The 26,200-nt window shown below is 37.2% G+C and overlaps 1 protein-coding gene across 10 annotated transcripts in view; it reads right to left on the reverse strand.

Annotated features, from left to right (window-relative positions):
• Nucleotides 1-26,200, reverse strand: part of KIF1B (kinesin family member 1B) — a 204,491-nt gene that overhangs the window by 104,422 nt on the left and 73,869 nt on the right. For 3 of the 10 annotated variants that reach the window (XM_069079402.1, XM_069079408.1, XM_069079403.1), the window contains exons 4-15: nucleotides 24,924-25,103; nucleotides 18,345-18,410; nucleotides 14,634-14,812; nucleotides 13,919-14,030; nucleotides 12,653-12,730; nucleotides 11,251-11,316; nucleotides 10,403-10,420; nucleotides 6,842-6,917; nucleotides 6,229-6,307; nucleotides 4,816-4,958; nucleotides 4,058-4,099; nucleotides 452-663 (exon numbers count right to left, since the gene is read on the reverse strand). In XM_069079402.1, coding sequence (XP_068935503.1) covers nucleotides 452-663; nucleotides 4,058-4,099; nucleotides 4,816-4,958; nucleotides 6,229-6,307; nucleotides 6,842-6,917; nucleotides 10,403-10,420; nucleotides 11,251-11,316; nucleotides 12,653-12,730; nucleotides 13,919-14,030; nucleotides 14,634-14,812; nucleotides 18,345-18,410; nucleotides 24,924-25,103 — 1,251 coding nt within the window. The remainder of the gene's footprint in view (nucleotides 1-451; nucleotides 664-4,057; nucleotides 4,100-4,815; nucleotides 4,959-6,228; nucleotides 6,308-6,841; nucleotides 6,918-10,402; nucleotides 10,421-11,250; nucleotides 11,317-12,652; nucleotides 12,731-13,918; nucleotides 14,031-14,633; nucleotides 14,813-18,344; nucleotides 18,411-24,923; nucleotides 25,104-26,200) is intronic. The other 7 variants (XM_069079407.1, XM_069079410.1, XM_069079411.1 and 4 more) reach the window with 4 other exon arrangements.

Consider the following 26,200-nt stretch of genomic DNA (forward strand, 5'->3'; position numbering starts at 1 on the left):
TACAAAGAACCTGCAACTGCATCCCCCAAACCAAATCTTCTAAACTCTAGTACTTCCCTGTGAACCCCATAGTATTTCACCAGAACGGACATGACTTTACTCACTGCCAGGATGAGTCTGGGCTAGTCATGTATCCTCTGTTGGCCTCCATTTCCACACGTATGAAATGAAAACTTAAACTAACTGCCCTCCATAGTTTGAATCTTTGATCCTATGACCCTAAATGATGACAGCTTTTATATAAACTCCAGGGTCAGAAACTCCCTCCTACAACTGATCTGTAACTTACAGCTATAGAGAGGTGACAGGTACAACAAGATAGCCAACAACTTGGCCAACACTGTCAGTGTTGGGCTCTGAACACTGGTTTTCCTAACACCAAGGCCAAACTTCTATTCCTTAGTTCATGCTGCCTCTCAGGACATCCTATTCAGTTTAAATGGCCACCTACCTTAAGACGTTCAATGGCCTCTTCTCCTCCAGGAGTAGACATGATCCTCTCCTGAATACTGGTCACAGATGTTAAGCCCACCTGACTATTTAGTGAGCAGGAAGATGGAGATGTTGTAAGGGACCCCATGGAGGCTGTGGAAAAATTGCCAGGGCGTTGATTCTCAGAGGCTAGCAAGTACCTATGCTTATTGTTCTGAAAATCTTTCAGATCTGAGAGACAGATAGAAAGAAGGGAAGGCAGAGAAATAGGAAAAGGAGACAAAAGAGAAAAAGGAGCAGAGGAAAAGGAAAAAAAGGAAGGAACACCAGTGTAAGAAAGGAGAGCATTAAAGCGCCAACATGAAGATAAGTTTAATGATTTTAGATGGCAGTTCTGAAACAGGTCTGTCTTGAATACCAACATTGTGGAGTTAAGAAGTATAATTTGGTTTAAGATTTTAGTTTTCCAAATAAATTAACATTTCCTAGTAAAGCTCACTAAGTGATATAAGCCAATTTTGGGATAAAGATATCATTTTGGACCACAGTATTTTACGAAATCCAAGAAAGCCTAGTAATGTTTTAATTTTCAAATATAACAAAAATCTCAGACTAAAACCTCAATAACATTTTTTGAAACTCTCTTTCAAGAGAGTTTCCTGCCCAGACAGATAAGATTAACAGGATCCTATAGAACTAAAAAGGGAAAATTTTATTCATGCTTAGAATTCCTTTTGGATATCTAGTCATCTTGAAGAAAGATGAGTTCAATCTGTTCTATAGTAATATATATGTCATCAATTCCCCTGAATGGAAAAAAAAGCATGAATTTTTTTTAAAGTTCAAGAAATAAACCAGTGAAAAATCTATAGGTTTAGAATAAAATAAAGTATTTTCAAGTCACACCCCTTACCAGTGGAATCTCCTAGATGTGGTTTTATACAAAAAGGAGAAGCATTTCCAAAAATGAGAGTTTTATAAACTCTAATAAAGGTTTAGATGCTCAGTATTCTGCTATAGCAGTGAAGAACAATTAGCAATTCTAAAATTATAGTTTAGTCTCCAATTTTTTAAGTGCAGAGAAATAAAAAAGAACAATTATTTCTTAGTTTACATGAGTTCTTTGACATCAGAGTACAAGCAAACGTGATTGGTAGTTCAAATTTTCATTTTACGTTCTTAAACTGCAGTTACCGTTCAATGCTGGGTTGCTTTGCAGTAGTGATGCCTGATTTATTGGAGTTAATGATCTGCCATCATTACTATTATCTCTGTGTCATCATTGCTATTATATTTGTTTAAGTGTTTTTTAGACTAAAGTCTGATGCACAAAATCACAGAACAAGAGTATAGATTTTTTTTTTAAAGCAATAGGGGTTAAGTAACTTGCTCAAGGTTATGCAGCCAGGTGTTTCTGGGTGGGTGCTAAGTGTCTGAGCCCGGATTTGGTCCCAGGTCATCCCTACTCTGGGGCCGGTGCTCTTACTCACTGTGCTAACTGGCCGCTCCAAGATTTTTTTTTACAGCAATTGGGGTTAAGTAACTTGCTCAAGGTTACACGGCCAGGTGTTTCTGGGTAGGTGCTAAGTATCTGAGCCCAGATTTGATCCCCAGGTCATCCCAACACTGGGGCTGGTGCTCTTACTCGCTGTGCTACCTGGCCTCCCCAAGAGTATAGATTTTTGACATAGCTCGGGACTTTATAATTTAATGAGAATAACAAATAGCACATATTTCCTGAATAATTGGATGGATGTTTACCTTTAAGTGCTTTGTCAATCTGGTTACCTAGTATGAAATGCAAGGCTTAAGGATATAAAATATTTGAAATTTGCTTTATATTTAATAATATACATATAAATAAAACTAGAGTTCATCAATGTATTATGTGCTCTTCCTTCATGGAATATTAGCCAACCAAGTTTCAGATATAAAAAGGACAGAGAAAATCCACAGGTGTGAGTTCATGTGAACTCATATAAAAGTAAGAATTAGGTTAGTATTCATTCGGATAAAAATATATAACTTGTTTAGAATTAAATAAAATAACTGAATATGTTTCTTCAAAGGAGTTAATTGTGACAAGTGCTAGACAATAAAATAACTTGGGCTTTATTTCTGCTTACCCACCCCTGGAAGTCTATTTAGTCTAAACTCATCTCTGAGGCCCAAGAAAAAAAGGTTGCTTCAACTCAGTTTGAAAACCGCCATCTACAAATACAGGAAACAAGAACGCAAGCCAAGGGGCAATTAAAAAGGGCAGTAGAGAGAGCAAAAGAGCAACTGAGTGGTCAGGCAGGTGGAAAAGAATATAAGGAACTTGATTTGCAAAGTCCAATGGACATATGCACACCCAAAAATCAAATTACAGGAGTGGACCAAAATGATATAGTTTTAACTGACTAGGGTTTACAATCATGTGTTATTGTATAATCAAAACTGAATCATGCACTGCTTTCCAGAAATGCTATTGCTGCCAAGGAAAGAGTTAGACAAAAAGCACCTTAAGCACAGAAGTGCGGACCAGATCAAGTCGTGACCACACCAGTATCATTCACTTAGGAAATCTCAGACAGAGATGTTCTACCCAAAAGTAAAATACTCACTTTCTAATGAGAGCATTATTTGAAAGTCAGCATTTAACCATATCATAGCAATCAACTCAACACTGGGACCTTAATACAAGAGATCAAGCATTACTGACCCTTTAGTCTGCGTCAGTTTCTTAAAATAAAAAAATAAAATGAAAACAATCCTCTATGCTAAGACAACATTCAAAATGGGTAGGAATGAATGAAGACTACTGAATACGAAGAGAAAAGCAAAGAATGATGCTGTCTTAAAATGTTCCCTCTTCAAATTTTAAACTTATTTTCTAGACTTTATGACAGATTTGCCTTGGTTTATTTTCTTTCTCCAAACAAAGAAAATGGAAAGCTACTTCAAACATGGAGTAGAATGATCATGGGATCACTGACTGATCATCATGTCCAACCCTCTCATTTTACAGAGGAGGAAACAGAGAACCAAAAAGATTAAAACTTGCTCCAAGTTCCATAAGCAGGAAGGAACCATGATGGGATGTAAAATGAAGTCTTCTGACTCCCAATCTTTTCACTACATCACACTGCTGTTTAAGGGAACCACAGGCTAAAGTGGTCAGATACCCACTGTAGAAACAACGGGCTTAATGATGCTTTATAGCACAAATAGCTGTAGACCGGAGGAACTGAATTTAATCCTTTTAACCTTCAGAGCTGTGCAAGCTTAACAGGGTTTTCACATTAACTAACAAAGCCCTGAGATAAAATGAAAATAATCTCATATTATCTAGGACTTTATAACTATATATCAAAATTTAATGAGAGAAGAAATAAGCCCAGTGATGACAGGCTGTTACATCTTTCAACTTTGTACAAGCTACAAATTAAACTTAATTGAACTTCAGTTTGATATACTACTTTTTTTTTAAAAAGGGAAGTTAATTTCGAATTCTACATTAAATGCTCTGTCTGGGATTTCCTTGTTAGGATTGCTGGCATGCAAAGCTAATTTTAAAGCTGACCCAGCAGAGGGATACTAGCAAGTCAGGGCACTAGAAAGAACCAACACACACGATACACACATTTGACTTCACTTCCAGAGTAATCATCGACCAATGGATCAACTGAAGGTAAGCAGGAGGAAAAATATGAGAAGTATAAAGTTTATGTTCAATGGTGACACAGATAGAGAACAGAGTGGTATTTGGTTAGGATGAAAAAATTCAACTATTTATGGAACCAATCACACAAATTGTATACACCTAAGAAGTAAATCTAACCAATAAAAGCAACTAAACAGGAAGAGGGTTTATAGAACCAAACCAGATATAAATAATAATTTTAATTCATTAGTAAACAAAATAATCTTGAAATAACTTTATGCCTAAACAAACAAGAATCTGCCATAAAGGTAAGCAATAGGCTCCAAATATGAAGAATTCATGAACTTGCTTAACAGGCCCTTTAATAATGAGCCCAAGGTTAATCTTGGTATATACAAAGGGAATTTTCAGGGAGTACAACTTCTTAAAGTTTAAAACATTCGAATTATTTTCTATAGACAAAATGAGTTTATCCGACCCAATAATTTCATTGGAGACCTAAGACAGGACAAGTGACAGTTAATAAAGACTGAACTGTGCATTCTCTGGACTCAAACAAATGTTGAGATCCACCATTCTTCTGTCTCAGATTATTTTACCCAGACCTCTTTCTCAGCAAAAATCTCTCCCACCATGAAACCATTTTATTTAATCAACGAACCTCTGATGCCTTTCAGAGACACCAACCCTGAAGAGGCAGCAAGTGAACTCTACGAGATAATTCTCAATGGACTTACTATCAATGATATCTCCCAGCCCTTGAGCACGCAGGAGGTCTTTCAATCTTGTGACCTCCTCCTTCAGTTCACGAACGAGCTTGGCATTGGGATCTTCATTGATGACAGCATTGCATTTAATTTGTTTTGCACGATCTGCATATCTGTATTCAAAATGAAAAGTAATTTTATTTATCTGATCAGGTCAACAAACACTCAAGTTTCCAAATACATAATCCTATCATTTCAAAATAAAATGCTCTGGTGTCCCAAAGAGATCATAAAAATGGGAAAAGGACCCACATGTACAAAAATACTTATAACAGCTCTTTTTGTGGTGTCCAAGAACTGGAAATTGAGGGGATGCTCATTAATTGGGGAATGGCTGAACAAGTTGTGGTATATGAATATAATGGAATACTATTGTGCTACAAGAAATGGTGAGCAGGCAGACTTCAGAAAAACCTGGAAAGACTTATATGAACTGATACTGAGTGAAGTGAACAGAACAGGAGAACATTGTACACAGTAACAGCCACAGTGTGTGATGACTGATTTTGATAGATTGAGCCCTTCTCAGCAATACAAGAACCTAAAACAATTCCAAAGGACTCAGGATAGAAAATGCCATCCACATCCATAGAAAGAACTATGGAGTCAGAATGCAGGACAAAGCAGGGTTTGGGGTTTTTGTTTGTTTGTTTTAATTTCTCATGGTTTCTCCCATTTGTTATAATTCTTCTATGCAACATGACTGATGTGAAAATGCGTTCAATAGGAATGTATGTGTAAAGCCTATATAAGACTGCATGACATCTTGGGGGGGGAGGGGGAAGGAGAAAATGTAAAACATATGGAAGTGAATGTTGAAAACAAAAAATAAACAAATTAACAAAAAAATGCTCTGCATATTCTAATATTTTACTAGTGCTATTAGGGCCAGAAAAGTCCAAGTTAATTTAAACTGAGAAATTGTTTATAAATGGAAAGATAATGTTCCGCTCATTCTGGCAGGAATTTTTTCTTTTAATCTCTACACATCCTTATCAGCATTTTCCTCCATTACTTGGGTGTTTCTGACATGACAAACAGCAGATAATAAACAGGGATACTTTTTTTTTTGATAAAGAAATGGGACATCTCAAGATAGTCATTTACTAATATCTAACAAATTTACATAATCGACATAAAAATCTTTACTCTGATTATGGATGAGCAGAAAGTCATTGACCCTGAAAAAGAAAACCAAATACAGTAAAACCCTATTAAAATACTAATATCAGAGAGTAAGGGGGTATTCTAAAGAATTTTCCTATGTGAGAGGTGTGCCATGTCATATGTAAAAGAAGACCAACAGTAGGAAAATTCCTAGTGCTTCTAAGTGATTTATGAAAGGGCTACATTATCTTGCTTAACTCACTCAGATTAGTATACCTTAAAGTGCTCAAAGTTTCATCATAGTTGATATCTGCTGGGCTGAGGGCAGCAACCATTGCAGTGCGAGAGTTCCCACCTAGAAAGATGAAGCATCAATTACCTTAAATCACATCATCCGAGGAAGGGAAAGTTTTATTCAAAATGTCACTGTCCTAGTTTACTCCATAGGTAAGTGCAGCCATGATGATTAAAAAGAATAATAACATTCTGAGTGTTTACTGAAGCATGTTGTTTTTCACTTTCTTGTTTTTCCTGGTTTTTTTTTTCCCCCAAAACGGTTAATATAGAAGCACACTGTGCAGAACTCCACATGTATTATGGGCATTTGCCTTCTCAATGGGTGAAGGAGGTGCCCAACCAAAGGAAGGGAGAGAATTTGGGATTCAAAATTTTAAAAAATGACTACACCTAAATAAATAAGTGAAGAGTGGAGAGAAAGGAGCAATAATATGCAAATCCAACAAATGCAATAAAGGTGAAGGATGAAAATGATTGTAAAGCATTCAAGTCAGGTTCTCAAAATTATTGCTTGTCCACCAAATTACAAAGAGAAGTGACTAATCATCGCATAGCATGAATAATCCTAAAGCAGTGGTCACATGAGCCTTACCTAGATTCTCTCGAAGGAGCCAAGTCAGAACAGAATCTCTGTATGGAATAAAATCTGTTTTTTTCTTCTTTTTACTCTATTAAAAAAAAGAAAAGAATCATACTTACAAAGTCATTGAAAAGTAAAGGATTTATAAAAATGGCAACCAATTTGGGAATTCTCCACAAATTAAATGCTTATCTTTTCCCCATGACTAATTAGACTCTATTACAGAACCAGTGGCTAGAATATACCAAATGGGAAGATAGCACTGAACAGGAATCAACAATAAACTCTGAAAAGTTGTCTTCACAAAATACACACAGTGCAGTACCTTGCAAAGAGGAGGTTCTCAATCAGTATTTGTTAATAAACCAATCAGCAAATGAAGCTTTAGAAAAAGTCCCTTTCTAAAGGGAAGAGAATCATCTTACTAAACACTGGAGAACTCTATAATCCACTTCACACCGAAACTATGAGAACAATAATAATAATAATAATGATAACCTGAAGTAGATTTAATAATCTAATAATTTAATACTTTTCTTTTTCTTTTTTTTTGCTTTTTGGAGGGGGGAAATCTGGGCAATTGGGGTTGTGACTTGCCCAAGGTCACACGGCTAGTAATTGTGTCAAATGTCTAATGCCGAATTTGAACTCAGGTCCTCCTGACTCCAGGGCTGGTACTCTATTCACTGCACCACCTAGCCACCCCAATAGTATTCATTTAAACATGAATAATCTGAAATAGCTTTTTTTTTCCCTTAATAGGAATGTGAAAGATTAAAAACCAGTGGAATGTGGAAAATCCAAAAGCAACAGCCAAAAAAGGAAAAATCTTACAATTTAGTCCAAAAGTTATCCAAGTTGTTAAACTTCTTAAAAGAGCACAACAATATGTCTGTTAAAACAAATTAAAATATGCAGTGTGTTTTTGGTGACAATGGTAGTGTGGTATGGTAGGTAGAGTCTGAACTTGAAATCAAGAAGAACAGAGTTCAAATCCCAACTCTGACATGTTCTTGGTGCTGACCATGCATATGCATACACACACATGTATGCACATAGAAAATGTACACAATGAGGGATGGCTAAGTGGCACAGTGAATAGAGCACTGGCCCTGGAGTCAGGAGGACCTGGGCTCGGATCTGGCCTCAGACACTTAACACAAAAAATAGCTGTGACTTTGGGCAAGTCACTTAACCCCAACTGCCCTCCAAAAAGCAAAAAAAAAAAAAATGTACACAATGTACATACACACACATACATATAAACATCCACACTGTAAATCTTAGAGACCTAGGTGGCCATTTTCCCTGCCAATTCCATCCCCTATTTGTGTTCTTCATCTTCCCCCACACCCCTTTTCTCTGGCAGCCTGTCACCTTCAATTATCCCCCCTTATCCCTTTCTCCCCTTTTCCACTGACTCCTCCCCTGATGTCTTCAAACATATCCAAGATTTTCCTTATCTTAAAAATAAAACAACCTAAAATTGATTCTACTGTCCTTTCAAGCTATCATTCTCTATTATTATTCAAGTTATTATCTTCTATTACTCCTTCCACAACCAAACTCCAAGAAAAAGCTGTCTACATTTACCGCTATCATGTTGTCAACTACCATTCCTTTTACAACCCCTTGAAACTTGGCTTCCCTCTTCCCCAGTTGATGGGTCTTTTTATTGCTTAAACCCCCAGGTCTTTTTCCCTTAGTCCTCACACTGTCTGGCCTCTCTGCAGCATCTGACATTACTGCCCACTCCCTTGCTCTACAACTTTATGAGCCTGCTCTAAGGTGGTTCTCACCCTAACACCTTCATGGGTGACTCTGCAGGGTCATCACCTTGCCCTGTCCCTTATGCATAGGGCTCTTCAGACCTCTGTTTTGGACCCTCTCTCTTCCTCACTCACTCATCCACCCTCTGATATTTCAATCGTTGCCAAGCCTTTGAGGCTGCCCCAGTTCTCCACTCTGTTCCTTTCTCTCTCCTCACACCACAACTAGCTCACTTCATGTTCTCATCATCTGAACTACTGAAAATAGCATTGAGTCTTACCCCCTCAACACAGCAACCAAACTGATATTCCTAAGTTTGACCATGTCAATTGGCTGCTCAAGAAGCTTTAGTGGGTCATTACCGTCTTTAGAATAAAATACAAAAATCCCTCCACTTGGCATTTAATGTACTTCACAATCTGATTCTATCTTCTCCAGGCTTAGGCCACATCACTCTGCTTTATACACACACCATTTCAGTCAAATAGGCCTGCTCAATATCCTCTCTATGACATTCTATCTTAGCCCCTATGTCTCTGCACTGTCCATCCCCCAAGTCTGCAATGTCCCTTCTCTTAACTTCTGCCTCTAAACACTCTGAGACACACCTCCCCCCATCCCCAAGGATCACTTCCTTCAAGAGTTCTTTCCTAATCTCATTCAACTGTTAGCACTTCTTCCCCAAATCACTGTATGTATATATATATATATATTTTGTCTTTGTTCTTTACTTACTTATCTGTGGACATGCTGCATCCTCTCTAGAGGACAGAAGTCCCTAGAAAGCAGGGAATGTTTCACTCTGTGCCTGTAGTCCTAGTGTCTAATTTACAATGCTTGATTTACAGCAGGTTATTAATGAATGCTTGTTGATTGACTTTTTTTTTTTGCTTTTTTGAGGGCAATTGGGGTTAAGTAACTTGCCCAAGGTCACACGGCTAGATTTTTTGTGTGGGTGTTAAGTGTCTGAGGCCAGAACCGAACTCAAGTCCTCTTGACTCCAGGGCCAGTGCTTTACTCACTACGTTGATTGACTTTTATCAATGTGAATCATCCCTACTGGGTACAGGGTTAGAAATTTGAAAAAAATTCACACAAGAGTGCAAAACATAGCAGCAAACAGGTTTTCTAAGTTTTGGTGAAGTTTTTCAAGTCTCTGCACAAAGATGACTATAGGTTTTATGAAGTTAGTTTTTAGAAGTAGAGAGAGTACAAACAAACCTATATAATTCAAGATGTAAAGGTGCATTTCAATATAAATGCTGTCCATATCCTGAATCTTTTTTGTTATCAACAAACAACTATTAAGGGATGCTTATTTTTTAAGAAAATCTGTAGTATTTGTGAAAAAAGTATGGCTAGAGATCTGCCATCTATAGTTACAGGTTAAAATATCATCAAAATTATTTGTGGTTGACTTTGTCAAAAGGTATTATTATTAAAAGTACAAAACTCATCTAAATGTTACTGAGCTCCTCTGAATCAAAAGTCCAACTCCAAGGCCATATCACTAGAAAGCAAAAACTCTCTTGCACATTTCTCTGTTATCTTTTAATTTCTCATTCTAGCTCTAGCCCAGCAAATATTAAGTACAGTATAGTACTCGAGCTTTTAGTGTTTAGTCTCATTCTTTTTGGCCTCTCCTAATGGTAATCCTGAATATGAGCACAAGAAAATGACTAACCCAAATATCTGTGAAGGTTACAGCCCTAACTCCTGCCTTCCTACACCCTTGCTGACCATCTGGAATCCCAGCAGTTGATTTAACAGCTCTCTGTTCATCCCTGCCAAGCCCCACCATACCTTGCTGGTGCAGTTATCCTAAAGTTGGAAGCATTCAAAGAAGAGAAAAAGAACAGAGTAAGCTTCTGACTATAATAATAAAAAACAATTTAGCTGTAAAATCTGGAGAGAATTTACAGTGAATATTGTCTTTAAAGCAATAGTCAAAGAGATCAAGGCATACAGACTTTAATGCTTTCTTAGTTTTTCACTCTAAATGCTGCATACATATATAAGAAAATTACTATGGGTCCACTGGCACTGGATGGGGAAGGGAGAACAAAAAGATTTTTAAAACCTTCCACTCTCTATGTGGCCCTCAAAATTGCCAGTATTCTCAAAGAACCTTTGGGCCAACCAGTTCTAAAAATCTCAACCCACCATCAGAGAGCAAACATGCTATCTTCACTGTGGTGCAGAGGAAAGAGCCTAGCTCTAGTCAAAGGACCAGGGTTTAAGACACATTTCTCCCACTCGCTGCCCATGTGATTCCCGATTAGTCACTCCATAGCTAACTCAGTTTCTGCACATGAAAATTAGCTAGTTGAACCAGATGGCCTCATGAAGTCCACTCCACCATTAGCTGTTTCTCCATACAAGGGGTGAAAGGGAAATCAACTTCAAGCTAGTCAAAGAAGTTCTGTCCTAGATTTTTGCCTTCTCTGGTTTCTTTCACACTTCAAAATCCTCTTCTAAATCTTTTTTCTAAATCTTATTATTAGATTGATATAGATTGTTAGGTCATATGTTACCTAGATAACAAACACCTAAAATTGGTAGAATAATTAAATAACACTGTGATATTACTATTACATATGTTAGCAGATTAGACAAATTATTCCTTCAGAACACAGTACTGAAAAACTTACCACTTCTGCCAAGGCTGAAATGACTTTGCCCAGAGTTGTAAGAGATTTATTGATATTTGCTCCTTCCTAGAAAAAAAAACAAACAACAAACCAGAAGTTATATAATGAAGAGCTTCCAATATTCCAATGTGCCTTTCTCAGTACTGGATTACAATACATTAAAGAAATTTCTTTTAACATTGTACTCTTAATTCTACCAAAAGTTATTGTTTCTTTAAAGTGCAAAAAAAAATCTAAATAAAACTAGTTCCCATACATTTTTTAAAAATAGAATAAGGAACAATTTACTCAAAAAGCAAATGGACAGATCATTAAGAGATGACAAGGTTCCACAGAAGTGAAACGACTTCTAAGTCACACACGCACTAACTGGTGACTCATCTGCACTTAGGACCAGAAATTCAAATGAAATTTTGACTCCTAATTTTCCCTCTATTCCATTTGTCAGTTTATCAGAACGGCTCTAGAAATCCGTCTAGATCCAGAACACAGTCAGCTTCTAGACAATTCACACCTCCAGCAGCCTCCCAAAGTATTACAAGCTTAAACAGAGGATGCTACAGTTAGTTAACTCATCCAAGCTGATGTAGTTGCTCAACCATTCCCTTGTATTTACTTATATGGGTACATGATGCATCCCTCAATAGAATGGAATCATCTCTAGGTCAGGGACTGGGCTTTTTGGGTTTTTATGTGGGGGTCAAGAGGATCTGGCTATATGTCCAGTTTCCAAAAGAGTGCTTTGCATATAATAGGTAAATAAACATTGAATGGAATTCCTCATTATTAATTTTTTTTTCTTTTTGGAGGGGGAAGGCAGGGCAATTGGGGTTAAGTGACTTGCCCAAGGTCACAAGGCTGGTAAGTGTTAAGTGTCTGAGGCCAGATTTGAACTCAGGTCCTCCTGATTCCAGGGCCAGTGCTCTATTCACTGTGCCACCTAGCCATCCCCTCATTATTAATTTTCTTTGCTACCTAAATAGTCCTCTTACATTTCCTCAAATTAGCTCTGCTCAACCTTAGAGGCAGCATAGTGGATAGAGCACTAGGCCTGGAGTGAGGAATACCTAAGTTAAAATTCAGACTCAGACACTAACTAGTTGTGCGACCCTGGGCAAGCCACTAAACCAATCTGCCTCAGTTTCCTCAAATGTAAAATGGAAATAATAATATCACCTATCTCCCTCTTTCCTTAAGTCTTCTTCCATATATTTGCTCCTGCTGTGGCCTAAGAATGCCTTCCCACTTTTCTCCATCTATCTAAATGATTTCTATCCCTCCAGGTCCAAGACAAATACTACTTTCTCTCCACAAAGTACTGTCCCAATTATTCTAACACATGGTTGGTACTGTCTCTGAACTTTGATGACACACTGTCTAGCCCACTCATTTTGACTATTACCTTTAATCGTGTCCCTTTGGCACCAGTTGAGTCAGCTCTTTCACTTCCAGCCAGATCCACCAAACTGATCTTGCTAACCTGGTAAGGAAACACACAGGTAACATAAGTGACCCACAGAAGATCTACATAAAGGCAACTGGAAGGGCAAGGGACTGAATGCAGTTCTATAGGAAGAAATATTTAAAAGGGGAAATGATTTTATCTGTAAAAGTTGAAAGTTGAGAAGGTAAATGGTTGAGGTCTATACAATCATAAAAGTCATGGATAAAATAGTGATTTATTTACAAAAGCCTCAAATAATAAAATTCTTGAACCTCAAAAAGGTAATTTTTTTTTTTTAGGAAATAGAAAAGGAAATATTTGACAACACTGGGCATAGTAATTTTTTTAAGTAGCATTGTAGATTCTCTGAGTTGGAAAGAATCTCAGAGGTCCTATAATCCAAAGCTTGGATTATAGGAATCTACAATATAACATCCCTGACAAATGGTCATCAAGTTTCCAATTAAAGAATTTTAGTATCCAGAAATTCCTATCTTCCAAAACCAACCATTCCACTTTTAAGCAGTTCTAATTGTTAGGAAATGTATCTTAAATTGAACTGAACTCTTATTCTCTCCAACATAATATGACTGTTTTGAGGTCTACCTGTTGGTACTTATTAGAAAAATATGGAATCTTTATTTCATGTGACAGTTCTTCAAATACTTGAAGACAGTTAAAGTTCTTCAAGTTTCTCTTATCTAGGCTAACCCAGACACAGTCCTCAAATTCTCTGGGTTTTTTTTCCTAATCTACAAAGGGAGAGAGTGGGAGTCAATGGCTATTAAGGGCTCTCTTCCAGCCTAAAATGTGCACTTCTTTCTTATACAAAAATTTCATGGTGGCATTATCCCACCTCAGATGAAATAGGTCTGGTACCACCAAACAGTTAAGGAGGCAATAATTAAGTAGTCAATGTCAAGCAAAAAGACTGATAAATTTCTGTTCAAAAGGATTTGCTTCACTTTCTGTCATCTGGTAACCTTTGAGATGAAAAGTTATGAATTCTTCTTTCCTGACTATCTTCTAATTTCACCTCAGAACTAATGACCAAACATCAGAATGACTTGAAAAGTGGAAGTAACCAAATGAAACACTTCAGGAAAAGTGAGCACAGCAACTTTTTCCCCTTCCATGGGACATATAAAGCAAAAGGTGAATCAATTTCTATAGTTCTTGTCCTTGTCCGACACCTCAAAACCCACTCACTAATGTTCTTCTTACCTTCTCTGTTGAGAGGTTAGTTTCAGAATCAAGTTTCTTCTGAGTAAAAACAATGGTGAATACAGCATGGGAACGGCTACTGGTCTCATTCATGTTGGTAGCTGCCACCGTCCTAGATGAAAATATGAATACATAGACTCAGCACTGGATGGAGATCTTGGAAAGTAAGAAAAGATAGCAGAGTTCACACTACAGGCCAACAACTTCAAATACTTTAATCCAGTGTGAATAGCTACTTATTCTCTGAACTCAAAGAGTCCTCTTCCACTCCCAAAGACAACTTAGCAGAGCTTCTTTATCTAGTGTAGCTGCCACCTTAGAAATCACTGAAATAACAAATTTTTATTGATCATAAAATGTTCATTTATTCAAGAATTTATTCTCCCAGGAATATCATGATGAGCTGATGACTAATAATTTACTGTACGTCATCAGAGCCACAAAATCAAAGAACTAGTATGTTACCTAAGTGAGGGATTCTGATGTGAATGGGAAGGGAAAAGGAAGAGAATAAGCACTTTCTATGTGTCAGGGAGTGTACAAAGCATTTTTATCATCTCACATGAAGGAAGATACAACACAATGAATTTTTTAAGCAGATTCAGGAGTTCATAAGATTTCACAATAAAAGTAAATTTCAGAGCCAAGAATACATCTTTGGTCCCTCAACAGGGAGCAAAGGGAGTCACACTGTGCCCCTACTTTCTGCTCGTACCTGGCTTTGTTCCCAGCATCCATGAGGTCTGCAATATCTGTGTAAGAAGTAACTGCCAGCTTAGATAAGTCTTCCACGTAGGGTCCAAGAAGAGGATGCTCTCGGACTCTCAAATTACCCTTATTTTTTGGATTTAGCAAATCCCGTACCCTCTCACAGTAAATTTCCATGTAACTCACCTATGAATAAATAAGAGAAATCAATAAGAAGACTTGAAAGAAAGAGACTGCTGGTGCAAGGGGAAGTGGGAGGAAGATAATGTGATCTAAAAATAAAATTTAATTAAAAAGAGTTTTCCTAAATTAAAAAAATATTTTTTGCCTTTTGGAGGGCAACTGGGGTTAAGTGACTTGCCCAAGGTCACACGGCTAGTTTTGTGTGTGTGTGTGTGTGTGTGTGTGTGTGTGTGTGTGTGTGTGTGTGTGTGAAGTGTCTGAGGTTGGACCCAAACTCAGATCCTCCTAATTCCAGGGCCAGTGCTCTATTCACTGTACCACCTAGTCACCCCAAGTTTTCCTAAATTTAGAAGAATACTATGCTCCCACTAGGACTAGGTCTAGGACCCTTTGAAAAGCAAAATATGAAAGGCTCTACTTATTTTCTTTCTGGTGTGCCCCCCAAAAGTGAAGAAAGATTCCCTGCAGAGATGAGATGTGTGTTAATAGTGGCACTAGATGCTAAGAAGGCTAGCAGGAAAGAGAGGCAGAAGAGAAGCAACTAGCCTTCAAGCTATCCAGTAACCACAGCTAAAATCCAGAGAGGGGAAGATCACAACTCTGTGCCCTCAGCAACAAAGGCATTTTAAATGCCAACTTACGCGTAACTTACAAACATGTTTGTCTACAGGAGGTCTGAGAAAGAATCTTTAATGCTGCCTCCATTTCTCTTTCTTCTGCCTTTCTTCCATTTACTTTCCTTCATCTGACCACCACTAATGAAAATATTCTAAACTGATGGCCTTGAAAGATGTGCTTTTTGATCCACAACAAAAAGCAACATGATAAAATTTCCTCTCTATATCAGTTTACTTCAGGAGCCAAAAGGCATTCCAAGTCAAACCAGGACACTTAGCCCTTGGCCTTGCTGCCACAGGTAGCAGGAAGGTGAAGACATTCTTCTGTAACCCTACTTTTCCCACATGCCAGCAGCCTAAAGGTCCTGATAAATACCTCTGAAAGAATCATTATGCTGTCAGGGCTAGGGTTGCATATACAGCCAGGAATCTCTGGGTTAGCTTTCTGTCTCAGATACTGACTAGCTGTGTAATCATGAGAATCAGTTGACAGACTTATCTAAAAAGGTGGTTGTGAAAATAAAATGAGATAATACATATAAAGTGCTTCGCAAACTTCAAAGCACTACATAAATGTCAGCTATCATAACATTACCTAGCACTTATGGAGCACTTTTAAAGTTTACAAAACACTTTACATGTAATCTCAGTTGATCCCTACAACAACCTTAAAACAAGGTAGGTACTATTATTATGCCCATTTTGTAAATAAGGAAATTGAGGCTAGGAGAGATTAAATTAGTTTGTCCAGGGTCATAAAGTTATTCTTATATCATTATTAATAATGTTAATTATTATCATTCTATGGCAAGAATTTGATTTTTTAAAAGTCTATTTGTACCAATACCTAGACTCTATATTAGTCAGTTCTCTATTATTTCAGCTTTTAATCTTCAACCAGTATTAAATAATACACATGTTAAAGCACCGTATAGTTCATTCAGAATCATACTGTGCTTATTGTGGTCCAACGTAAAGAAAACTGCATGTTTCAATTTGTAGGTTCAAATGTTTTACCCTATCATTTCTTTTCTTTTCACTAAATTTCAAAAAATTTTCCATTCCACTCCTTCTCCTCATCCCACCCTATCTACCAGGGAAAATACGAAAAAGAAGAAAAGGGAAAATAAAGTCCTTGCAACAAACACTCATAGTCAAAAAAACAAATTCACACATTGAGAATGTTTAAAAATCTTGTATTTTCCATATTTAGTCCATCAATTCTGGCCATAAATTCTATAGACACAAATTGTCCATGATTTTTGAGAAATAATTATGAAAAATGCAATTTGCCAAAGGTTTTTTTAAAATCATTTATAGCATTAGGACTAAATTTAGAATATTTAGAAGCTGACTTTCGATTCAAAATATTTGTAAAAACCATGTACCTCTTTCTAAATACATTATCACAAGGCGGTATTCTTTAAGATTTACAATTGTTAGCATAACTCAGGTAAAAGGAAAATGCCCAAGGGAGTTAAAAGGAGATCAATGATAGATTGGGCAAGACTTTCAGACTCACCACAGTACAATAAACAAGGATAGCATTCTTTTGGGGGGAAAAAAAGGTAGTATGATATCTGAGTGTCAGGCTAAGCCTATTATACTGATTGTAGTGACTGCAGTAGAGAATTAAACATTTTTATAAAAGCACAAAGACAGGCACATTATTTAAAGGAAGATCAGTATTAAGAGACTGGTCAACAAAAGGAACTTCAACATCAATATTATTTAGCCATGTTGGCATCCTTCCTTCAATTTTTATTTCCCCAATCAAGACGCTAATAATAGGAACCACATGTTTTTAAAGAGACACATATTATCTCCCCCTGATATTAATTCATGATCACTATGTATTTGCCAAAAGGCAAATCATTATCAGTAAAAAGATGTCTGTGCCTCTGCCCCCCAGGGGCAAAGAGAACCTGCACAAGGCTCCAATGACAGGCCAGTCAGAGAATAAGGGAGGAGTCCTAGGGAAATGTCAAAATATGGTCTCCTGTCTTAAATCAAGACTCCTGATAAATATGTCAAAGCAGGACCAAAACTAGGAGAGAAAATAAGCTTTCAGCTCCGAGTTGGAAGTGTGCGACTTAAGATCAGCTTTGTCCACCACAAAACATCCCACAGAACCTGCTTCTCCCAGCTTCAGAAACACATTAACAGGGTATTTCAAAATGTTAAAGACGTAAAATTTATTTAGTCAGAACATTTCCAAGTGTCAGAGTCTTGAAGGTTAGGCACAAGATGCTCCGCGTGTTCTGTACTAGTAAAGAGTTATAATCTTTATTTCTAAGAGAGACCTTGTCTTAACTTTGGCTGAAAAAATAAGAATAAAAAACACTTCCCAAGTTCCGAACAAGGTAATCTCCCTTGGAAATGTTCTATCTCGAACATGGAGTTCTCAATTCTCATTATTTAAATCCATATCTGATCTAGAATCTAGTAGAGTACCATTCACAGAATTTAAGAGCTATAAAAAGTTTTACCTTAGAGATTATCTAAATCCCATCAATAGTCAAAAGTCATCATTTTATGGACAAGGAAAAAAAAAACACTGGTTTCATTTTGGTTTAATTAACTGGTTTGAGGTCTTACAAAAAATTAGTATCAGAATCTATCTCTGAATCTCTAGTACATACCACCGAACATTTCATAAAAGGCTGCCGAATTAAATATATTTGAATTAGGAAGAGAACCTTGGTCTATAGACTACTAAATTTCCATTGTAACACATAATGTCTAATAAATAATACTAAACAAATTAGATGAAATCATAGCTATTGCAAAACTGTACTGATTTAAACACTTAAGGGGGGAATCATTGTTATAAAAATAGGCAGAAAATGAATTTTATTTCAAATGCTCAGATATGTAGCTACTGCTGACACTTCTGCTTTCAATCTAGTACTACTCACCTCGACAGAGTAAGACATTTCCTCATTACTGTTATCATTGATTTTCTCAAAGAGTTCCTCACATAACTATAGAAGCAGAAAAAAAGAGCCATGAATCAAACATATTCATTATTAATCAACATAAAAAAAACACAATTATGACCTTTGGATATTTTTTCCTTTCCAAAAGATGAATGATATTAACAGCACTCTTTGAACATATTTTTTCTTTAGAGAAAATGAAGGAGAAAGTCTTAAAGCACAAGTTTTATTCATTTCTCCCATGTTTCCCTCATGGCCTGCACTTTACCACTATTTTAAGGTTCAGAGAGAGATTGCTGAAAGGTAGAATATAAAGAAGGGATTCACTCAATATGTTTGATAACAATCAGTCATATTAGGTGACTGACAATAAATATCACTGGAATTGTAGGAAAATAAAGCAAATTTTTTTAGAAGAGATCAAAAACTAACTCTTCATTCCCATTACCTGTAAAATCAATGACTTTTTTGTCATTGTTAAAATAATCCTCAAATTCTAATGGTCTCCCATTTGTCACACCTCAAGAATCAAACCAATAAATTATTCTTTCACACGTTAATGACCACTAATAAGTGTAAGTACGGTTTATAAGATGATAGGCTTTAAAGCCAACAGGTTTTATTTAATATGAAAGCAATATGTGACAACTATCAGAAAAAAAGATAAAATAAGGTTACATAGAAACTACAATAATAAAGGGCAAAAAAGAATATCTTCATGAAGAAAATTTTAAGTGGGATTACTGTCTAATTTAACTTGCCATTATCAGAAACTATTAATGAGGCCACTTTCGAATATAAATGATAATGCTAATTACATAAACTGAGGAAGTTATAAAAATTAATGTCCTTTTTAAACAACACAGTCATTTCTTTATATGCCTCCTCCTCTAATAAACCCTCCCTTGAAAGAAAGAAAAATAGAGAAAATGGAAATTTTTCAAAACTTATTTCACTAATTTTGCTAACCTAAATTCATGGGGGAAAATCAAGACAAATAAGTACTAATGTCACTTATTCAGAACTTTCATGCTGATGAAAGGAATAATTTGTGCTGCAGGTCTCAGGGACCTGAGCACCTAACAAAATCTCCCGAAATATATTTTATTTGCATGAAAACTGCAAATTATAGATAAATGCTAAAACTTGTGTGTCTTACTCTCTGAAATCAAAATAAGTGTCCCAGTCTTAAAATAAGAAATACCTTAAAAATCATCTAGCATATCTATTCATTAAGAGTGAAACCCAACAACTTTTCAGAAAAGTAAAGACATTCTCTCTGAAGTTCTGCAGCTCTTGCAACCCCACCCTCTGCTCCCCTTTCTGATAATGTAAGGCCAAGGGAAGGGAACAATTCCTGAAATAAACATTAAGAAAAACTTCCAGATACCTGGCAGTTATATAGTGTTAAGCTAATTAACAGTCCTGCACTTCAGGGATCTCCAATTCTGTCTTATTTGGCAAAGATGAACTTTGATGAACCCAAATGATTTTTTTTTAATTTTTATTTTAATTTAATTTTTTTAATGCTTTATTAACTTCTGATTTACATCACTCATTTCCGCCAGATTTTGAGTTACAAATTTTCTCCCCGTTTTTCCCCCACCCATCCCCCAAAACAGCAGTCCCACAGGATATCCCCTCCTCCACTCTGCTCTCTCCCATATTTCCTCCCATACCTGTTTCGACTTTTCCAGTGAATCTCTATGCCTCAGTGCCTGTATATCTTATTTCTTAATTACATGTAAGATGGTATTAATAATAGTATATATATACACACACACACACACACACACACACACACACACATATATATATATATATTTGAATATCTGATTTTAAAACTTTCAATTCCAGATTCATTCCCTTCCCCCCCTGCCACCCACCCCCACTGGGAAGACAAGCAGTTCAGTATAGGTTGTACATGTGCGGCTAATGCAAAACAATAACGTAGTAGATATATTGTAAAAGACTAACTATATTTCCTCCCTCCTATCCCACCTCCCACTTGTTCTATTCTCTACTTTGATCCTGTCCCTTTTCAAAAGTGGGTGCTTCCAACTTCCCTCCCCCCCAGCCTGCCCTCCCTTCCATCATCCCCCCTCTCATGCCCTTCCCCGCCTATTCTCCTGGAAGGTGAGATCCCCTATTTAGTGTGTATTTCACTCCCTCCTCAAGCCAGATTCAATGGGAATAAGGTTGACCCATTCCCTTTTACCTTCCTATTCTTCCCCTCCATTGTAACCATTTTCCCTTGCCTCTTCTGTATGAGATTGTTTGCCCCAATCTGTCTCTCCCCATCTCCTCTCATTATATTCCTCTCACCTCTTAATTTCACCTTTTAAGTATCATCCCTTCCTGTTAAATTGGTCCCATGCCCTCTATCTATGTATACCTGTAAACATATATACACACATTCACATATGTATTCATATGCCCATATACCCTCATATATAGACACACATATATATATATATACATATATATATTTCTAATCCCTCCAACTACTGATAAAACTTTCATAAATTACAATTATCATTTTTCCATGTAGGAATGTTAATAGTTCAACTTTGATAAGTTCCTTATGATTCCTTTTCCCTGTTTACCTTCTCATGCTTCTCTTCCTTCTTGTGTCTGCATGTCAGATTTTTTATTCAACTCTGGTTTTTTTCAGCAAGAATGCTTGAAAGTCCTCTATTCCACTGAATGACCATATATTTCCCCCTGAAACATGATACTCAGTTTTGCTGGGTAGGTGACTCTTGGTTTTAATCCCAGCTCCCTTGACCTCCGAAATATCACATTCCAAGCCCTTCGATCCCTCAGTGTAGAAGCTGCCAGATCCTGGGTTATTCTGATTGCATTTCCACAATATTCAAATTGTTTCTTCCTGGCTGCTTGTAATATTCTCTCCTTAATCTGGGAATTCTGGAACCTGGCTATAATATTCCCAGGAGTTTTCTTTTTGGGATCTTTTTCAGGAGGTGATCGGTGGATTCTTTCAACCTCTATTTTGCCCTCTGGTACTAAAACATCAGGGCAGTTTTCTTTGAGAACTTCCTGGAGGATGCTTTCTAGGTTCTTACTTTGGTCATAGCTTTCAGGTAGTCCAATAATTTTTAAGTTATCTCTCCTGGATCTATTTTCCAGGTCGGTGGTTTTTCCCATGAGATATTTCACATTTGCCTTCTATTCTTTCATTTGTTTGGATCTGTTTAACAGCATCTTGATTTCTCATAAAGTCATTAGCTTCCATTTGCTCCAATCTAATTCTGAAGCAATGATTCTCCTCAGTGAGCTTTTGAGATTCTTTTTCCATCTGGCAAATTCGACTTTTTAAGGCATTCTTCTCCTCATTGCCTTTTTGAGCCTCCTTTGCCATTTGAGTCAGTCTGTTTTTTAAGGTATTATTTTCTTCAGTCAGGCTGTTGACTCTCATTTCATAATTTTCTTGCATTGTTCTCATTTCTCTTCCCAATTTTTCCTCCACTTCTCTTATCTGCTTCTTAAGGTCCTCTATGGCCTGTAACCAGCTTGTATTTTCCTTTGAAGCTTTTGGTGCAGGAGTTCTGACTTCACTGTTTTCCTCCTGTTCCATGCCTTGCTCCTTCTTGTCCCCAAAATAGGAGTGTAATGTAGGAATCTTCTGTCTGCTTTGTTTCCTTTGCCTGCTCATTTTGCCACTCAATTATTTGACTTTTGGGCTTTTTGCCACAGTAGGACTCTGCCACCAGACAGGGGAGTTTTCGTCCCAAACGCTGGGGTTTTCTCAGCTGCCAGAGGTATTAGATGGGTGCCCTCTCTGAGGTCTCCACACGCTCTGGCAAGCTGGACACACACCCCAGGACCTCCACCCTAGACTGCAATCCAGATCCAAGCAGGTTAAAGCAAGAGCGATGACCCCTCAGACTGGTGCTTGGTCCCCCTACACTATGCAGGCCAGGAGCTGAAGCCGCCACATGGCGCTGGCTGTGCTGGGGTCTCAGCGGTTTCTCACCCTGGGGGTAAAAGGCACAAACTCCCACTTACTGGGTCCCAAAGTCCAGACTGCACTGGCCTCTCACCTTGTCCTTCGCATCTACGTATTGATAAATCTGGAAAAGGCCACAGCTGCTGCTGATCTGGAGTCCCTCTGGCAGGCGGCTGGTCAGGTCTGCCCTGAAGTTAAAGCCTGGGCGTGGGGCTGGGCTCAGCTCCCAGAGCGCTGTGCTGGCTGATTCCTGCCAGCCTGCCAGGCTGTCCTCAGCTGGAGGTTAGCTTCTCTGTGTCATTTTGTGGGTTCTGCAGCTCCAAAGTTTGTTTAGAGTCCCCTTTTTACATGGATTGGGGAAGGTGGAAGCTAGAGCCGCGGGAAGGTCGTGCTTCTACTGAACCCAAATGATTTTTATGGCTAGTGCTTCCAAACAGTTTTTTCATTGGTTTTACAATGTTAAGGTAAAAAAACATCAACTGAAGAAAGAAACATTCTGTCTTCATCAAGGACTTCTTCAAGATATATTCCTACTGTCTGAGAATTAAGCATAAAAAAAAGAAAACTAGAAGCTATTCCTTTTTCCCTTTCCTAAACTTTCTGGAAAGTATAAATATGGCATTAACTGTGCTATTGCTATTCTTCATTATGGATTAAATATGAACAAGTATGATTTAGGTTTTGCAATATAATTTTTTTTAAATACAAGGGAATATATATATTTTTTTACTTTTTGGAGGGGGAAGGGCAGGGCAATTGGGGTTGACTTGCCCAAGGTCACACGGCTAGGATGTGTTAAGCATCTGAGGCCAAATTTGAACTCAGGTCCTCCTGACTCCAGGGCCAGTGTACAAGGGAATATTCTAATTAAAAATCACTTGAAATTTTCTGAAGAGTTTGTATCACAATGCAACACATTCTGTGTTACAAAGTGTTAACTGTTTTAGTAATATAACAATTTCTCCTTTTAAAAATAGGTACATATTTATAGCTCTAGAGAAACATAACTAAACTTAATTATTGCCTTCTTGGAGGAAGGTTGAGGGGAGGGGGAAAAAAGAACAAACTAAAAAATCACACAGTGGAGAACAAAAGAAAATTCACAAAGAAGCAAAGATGGACAATTCTCAACACAACAAGTATTACTTATCATACAGGCTTTGTTGAAATCAAAGTTTATCGTTACATATTTTGAATCCTCTCATGTTCTGCTATGTATGCAAACGACATGCTTTTTTTCTAACTTTATGTTCAAGTTCCAATATTTAAGTTCATGATATGGTTTTTGCTTCTTTTCTCTATTCTGTATTTATGTTCTATTTCTTTGAGTCTAAAATAAAATTTAGTTTAAAAAAAAATAAATTACTAGAAAATGTCAAATAATTACAATACAATTGCAATGACAGTACCTTTAATGTATTTACAAATCCACCATGATGCATTTTCGAGGAAGCAGCTGCTCTTCCTCATAAAAGGTAATACAATTCATTTATTCAGATCCATCCTGCACAGAGGGAGACCTCTATCTACCAATTCTCATTAAGAGAGCAACTTCCCCCTCACTATTATTCCAATACTACCCCTAGCCCTTGCTTTAAGATAGGTGGATAGGGCAAAAAGACAACTAAGACTAAAAATCAAGAGATATTGCTTCTGTCTCTATTAGCTGACTGACTAGGGGATTTCTGACAATTTTTGTTTCTCTGTTTCTTCACTTGTAAAATGTTGCAAATACAGCACTGTGGCAAATTCAAAGGAGATTTTATGAAAAAAGCAACAGATGTGACTTTTCTCTCCTCTGCATTTTATACATAATACTTACATCTAAGGATCTCTCATGAATTGCATTTTGTATTACAGTCATCTGTGGATGGGTCTAATCTCCTAAGGTATAAGCTCCTTAAGTAGAGAAGCTGAGTATGTATTACAGTGCTTTACATATTAGAGTGCTTTACATTTTAATAAATACTTATTAAATTTGTCAAAAGCACTTCAAAAAATAGAAATCTCTACATACACACACACACACAACAGTCAAATATTATTAGGTCAGACTAAAACTATCAAATACAAGTGTGAAACATGTAGAATAAAAAAATTAGGTCACTGACTGCGATGATTACAATGGGAGATACTTGTTGAATCCTCCCGTACCCCCCATCTTCTGATGACTAATAAACCATAGTTTGTCTGCTGTTCTCCAAAGTTTCATCTCTTTTGGCCAGAAATCTTCTTGACAAGGTTCTCTCCTAGTCTGAGACAATGGTCTTTCAATTTAATAATATTTTCTTCTTCATCATCCCCTCCTAATTACCTTCAATTCTAAATTCAAAACACCAATCATACAAAAGAACAAAGGAACTAATAAGTACATTGTGCAGTAGACTTGTCTTTAATTCTACAAGTGATTTACGCTAGCGAGGGAAAGATAAGGACAAAGATCATTTACTTATTATCACAATGGAAAAGTTCACTTTACAAGGTTAGTAATACATAACTAAAAATAGCTAACAATATAATTAGCAATCCTAGGAAAAAAATAAGGTCATAAAACCGCAAACCAATTTTCTCATGGGATTTGATTTTACCTGTGGAATGATGCCTGCCTGACTTTCTTCCTGTTTGCCCATCATCGTATAGGATTTTCCAGCACCTGTCTGTCCATAGGCAAAAATACAAACGTTGTAACCTTCAAAGGCATGTAAGAGCATTTCTTTTCCAATGTCATTGTACACCCGGTTCTGAGATGCAAAACAGGGATCTTCAGGCTACAAAGGTTAAAAAGATAAAATAAAGGATGTTTTATTATTATTATTCTTTCTTAAGTGCGTAGTGCAGCTAGCTAGTCTTTGACTAAATGATTCTTGTACAACCCCTCCACCTTCAATGAAGTAGTCACAGAAAAGAACTGAAAATAAGGAGAAAGTCTGGTTATCTCCTCACAAAATGGAGACAAATTTCTCCTTGGCTGAACTGGAAGCTCCAATGTCACTGGCCAGGAAATAATTGTTTGCACTTTAATGGGCCCTTAAAAAACAATCCAATGGCTCAAGGGTATAACCAGTTCCAGAGTTTAAGGCACAGCTGAGGGAGTGTAGGTACACAATTTCCAGAAAGGCAGAGACAAGGAGAGAAAGTCACTCAAGTTGAAGCTGGAAGCAGCTTCAAGAATCCTAGGCCCTTGATCCAACCATTCTGGAGAACAATCTGGAACTATGTCCAAAGGGCTATAAAAATGTGCATACCCTTTGACCCAACAATACCACTTCCAGGGCTTGTATCCCAAAGAGATCTTACGAGAGGCTAAAGGACCTGTATGTACAAAAATATCTATAGCAGATCTTTTTTTGGTGGTAAAGAGTTGGAAATCAAGGAGATATCCTTCAATTGGGGAATGACTGAACAAGTTGTGATATATTGAATGCAATGGAATTCTATTGTGCTATAAAAAATGAGGAGCAGACAGACTTCATAACCTGGAGAGACTTATATGAACTGATGCTGAGTGAGGGGAGCAGAGCCAAGAGAACACTGGACACAATTACAGACACATCGTATCTGTGATGACTGACTTTGATAGACTGGGCTCCTCTCAGCAATGCAAGGCTATAAGACAACTCCAAAGGACTCATGATGGAAAGGGCTGTCCACATCCAGAGAAAGAATCACAGAATCTAAATGCAGACTGAAGCAAACTACTTGCTCTCTTTTTCATTTTGTTCTGTTTCTTCTTCGTTATTCATTCCACTAGTTAGACTTCTTCTTTATAACTTGACCAATGTTTAATGTGAAGGTATATATAGAACTTATATTGGATTGCATGCCGCCATAGTGGGGGGGAGGTGGGGGAGAGAAAATTTGGAAC

The sequence above is a fragment of the Petaurus breviceps genome, unplaced genomic scaffold (assembly GCF_028583685.1).
Source record: "Petaurus breviceps papuanus isolate PSGF00001 unplaced genomic scaffold, PetGlider_PUasm1.0 91041, whole genome shotgun sequence".
NCBI classification, from domain to species: domain Eukaryota; kingdom Metazoa; phylum Chordata; class Mammalia; order Diprotodontia; family Petauridae; genus Petaurus; species Petaurus breviceps.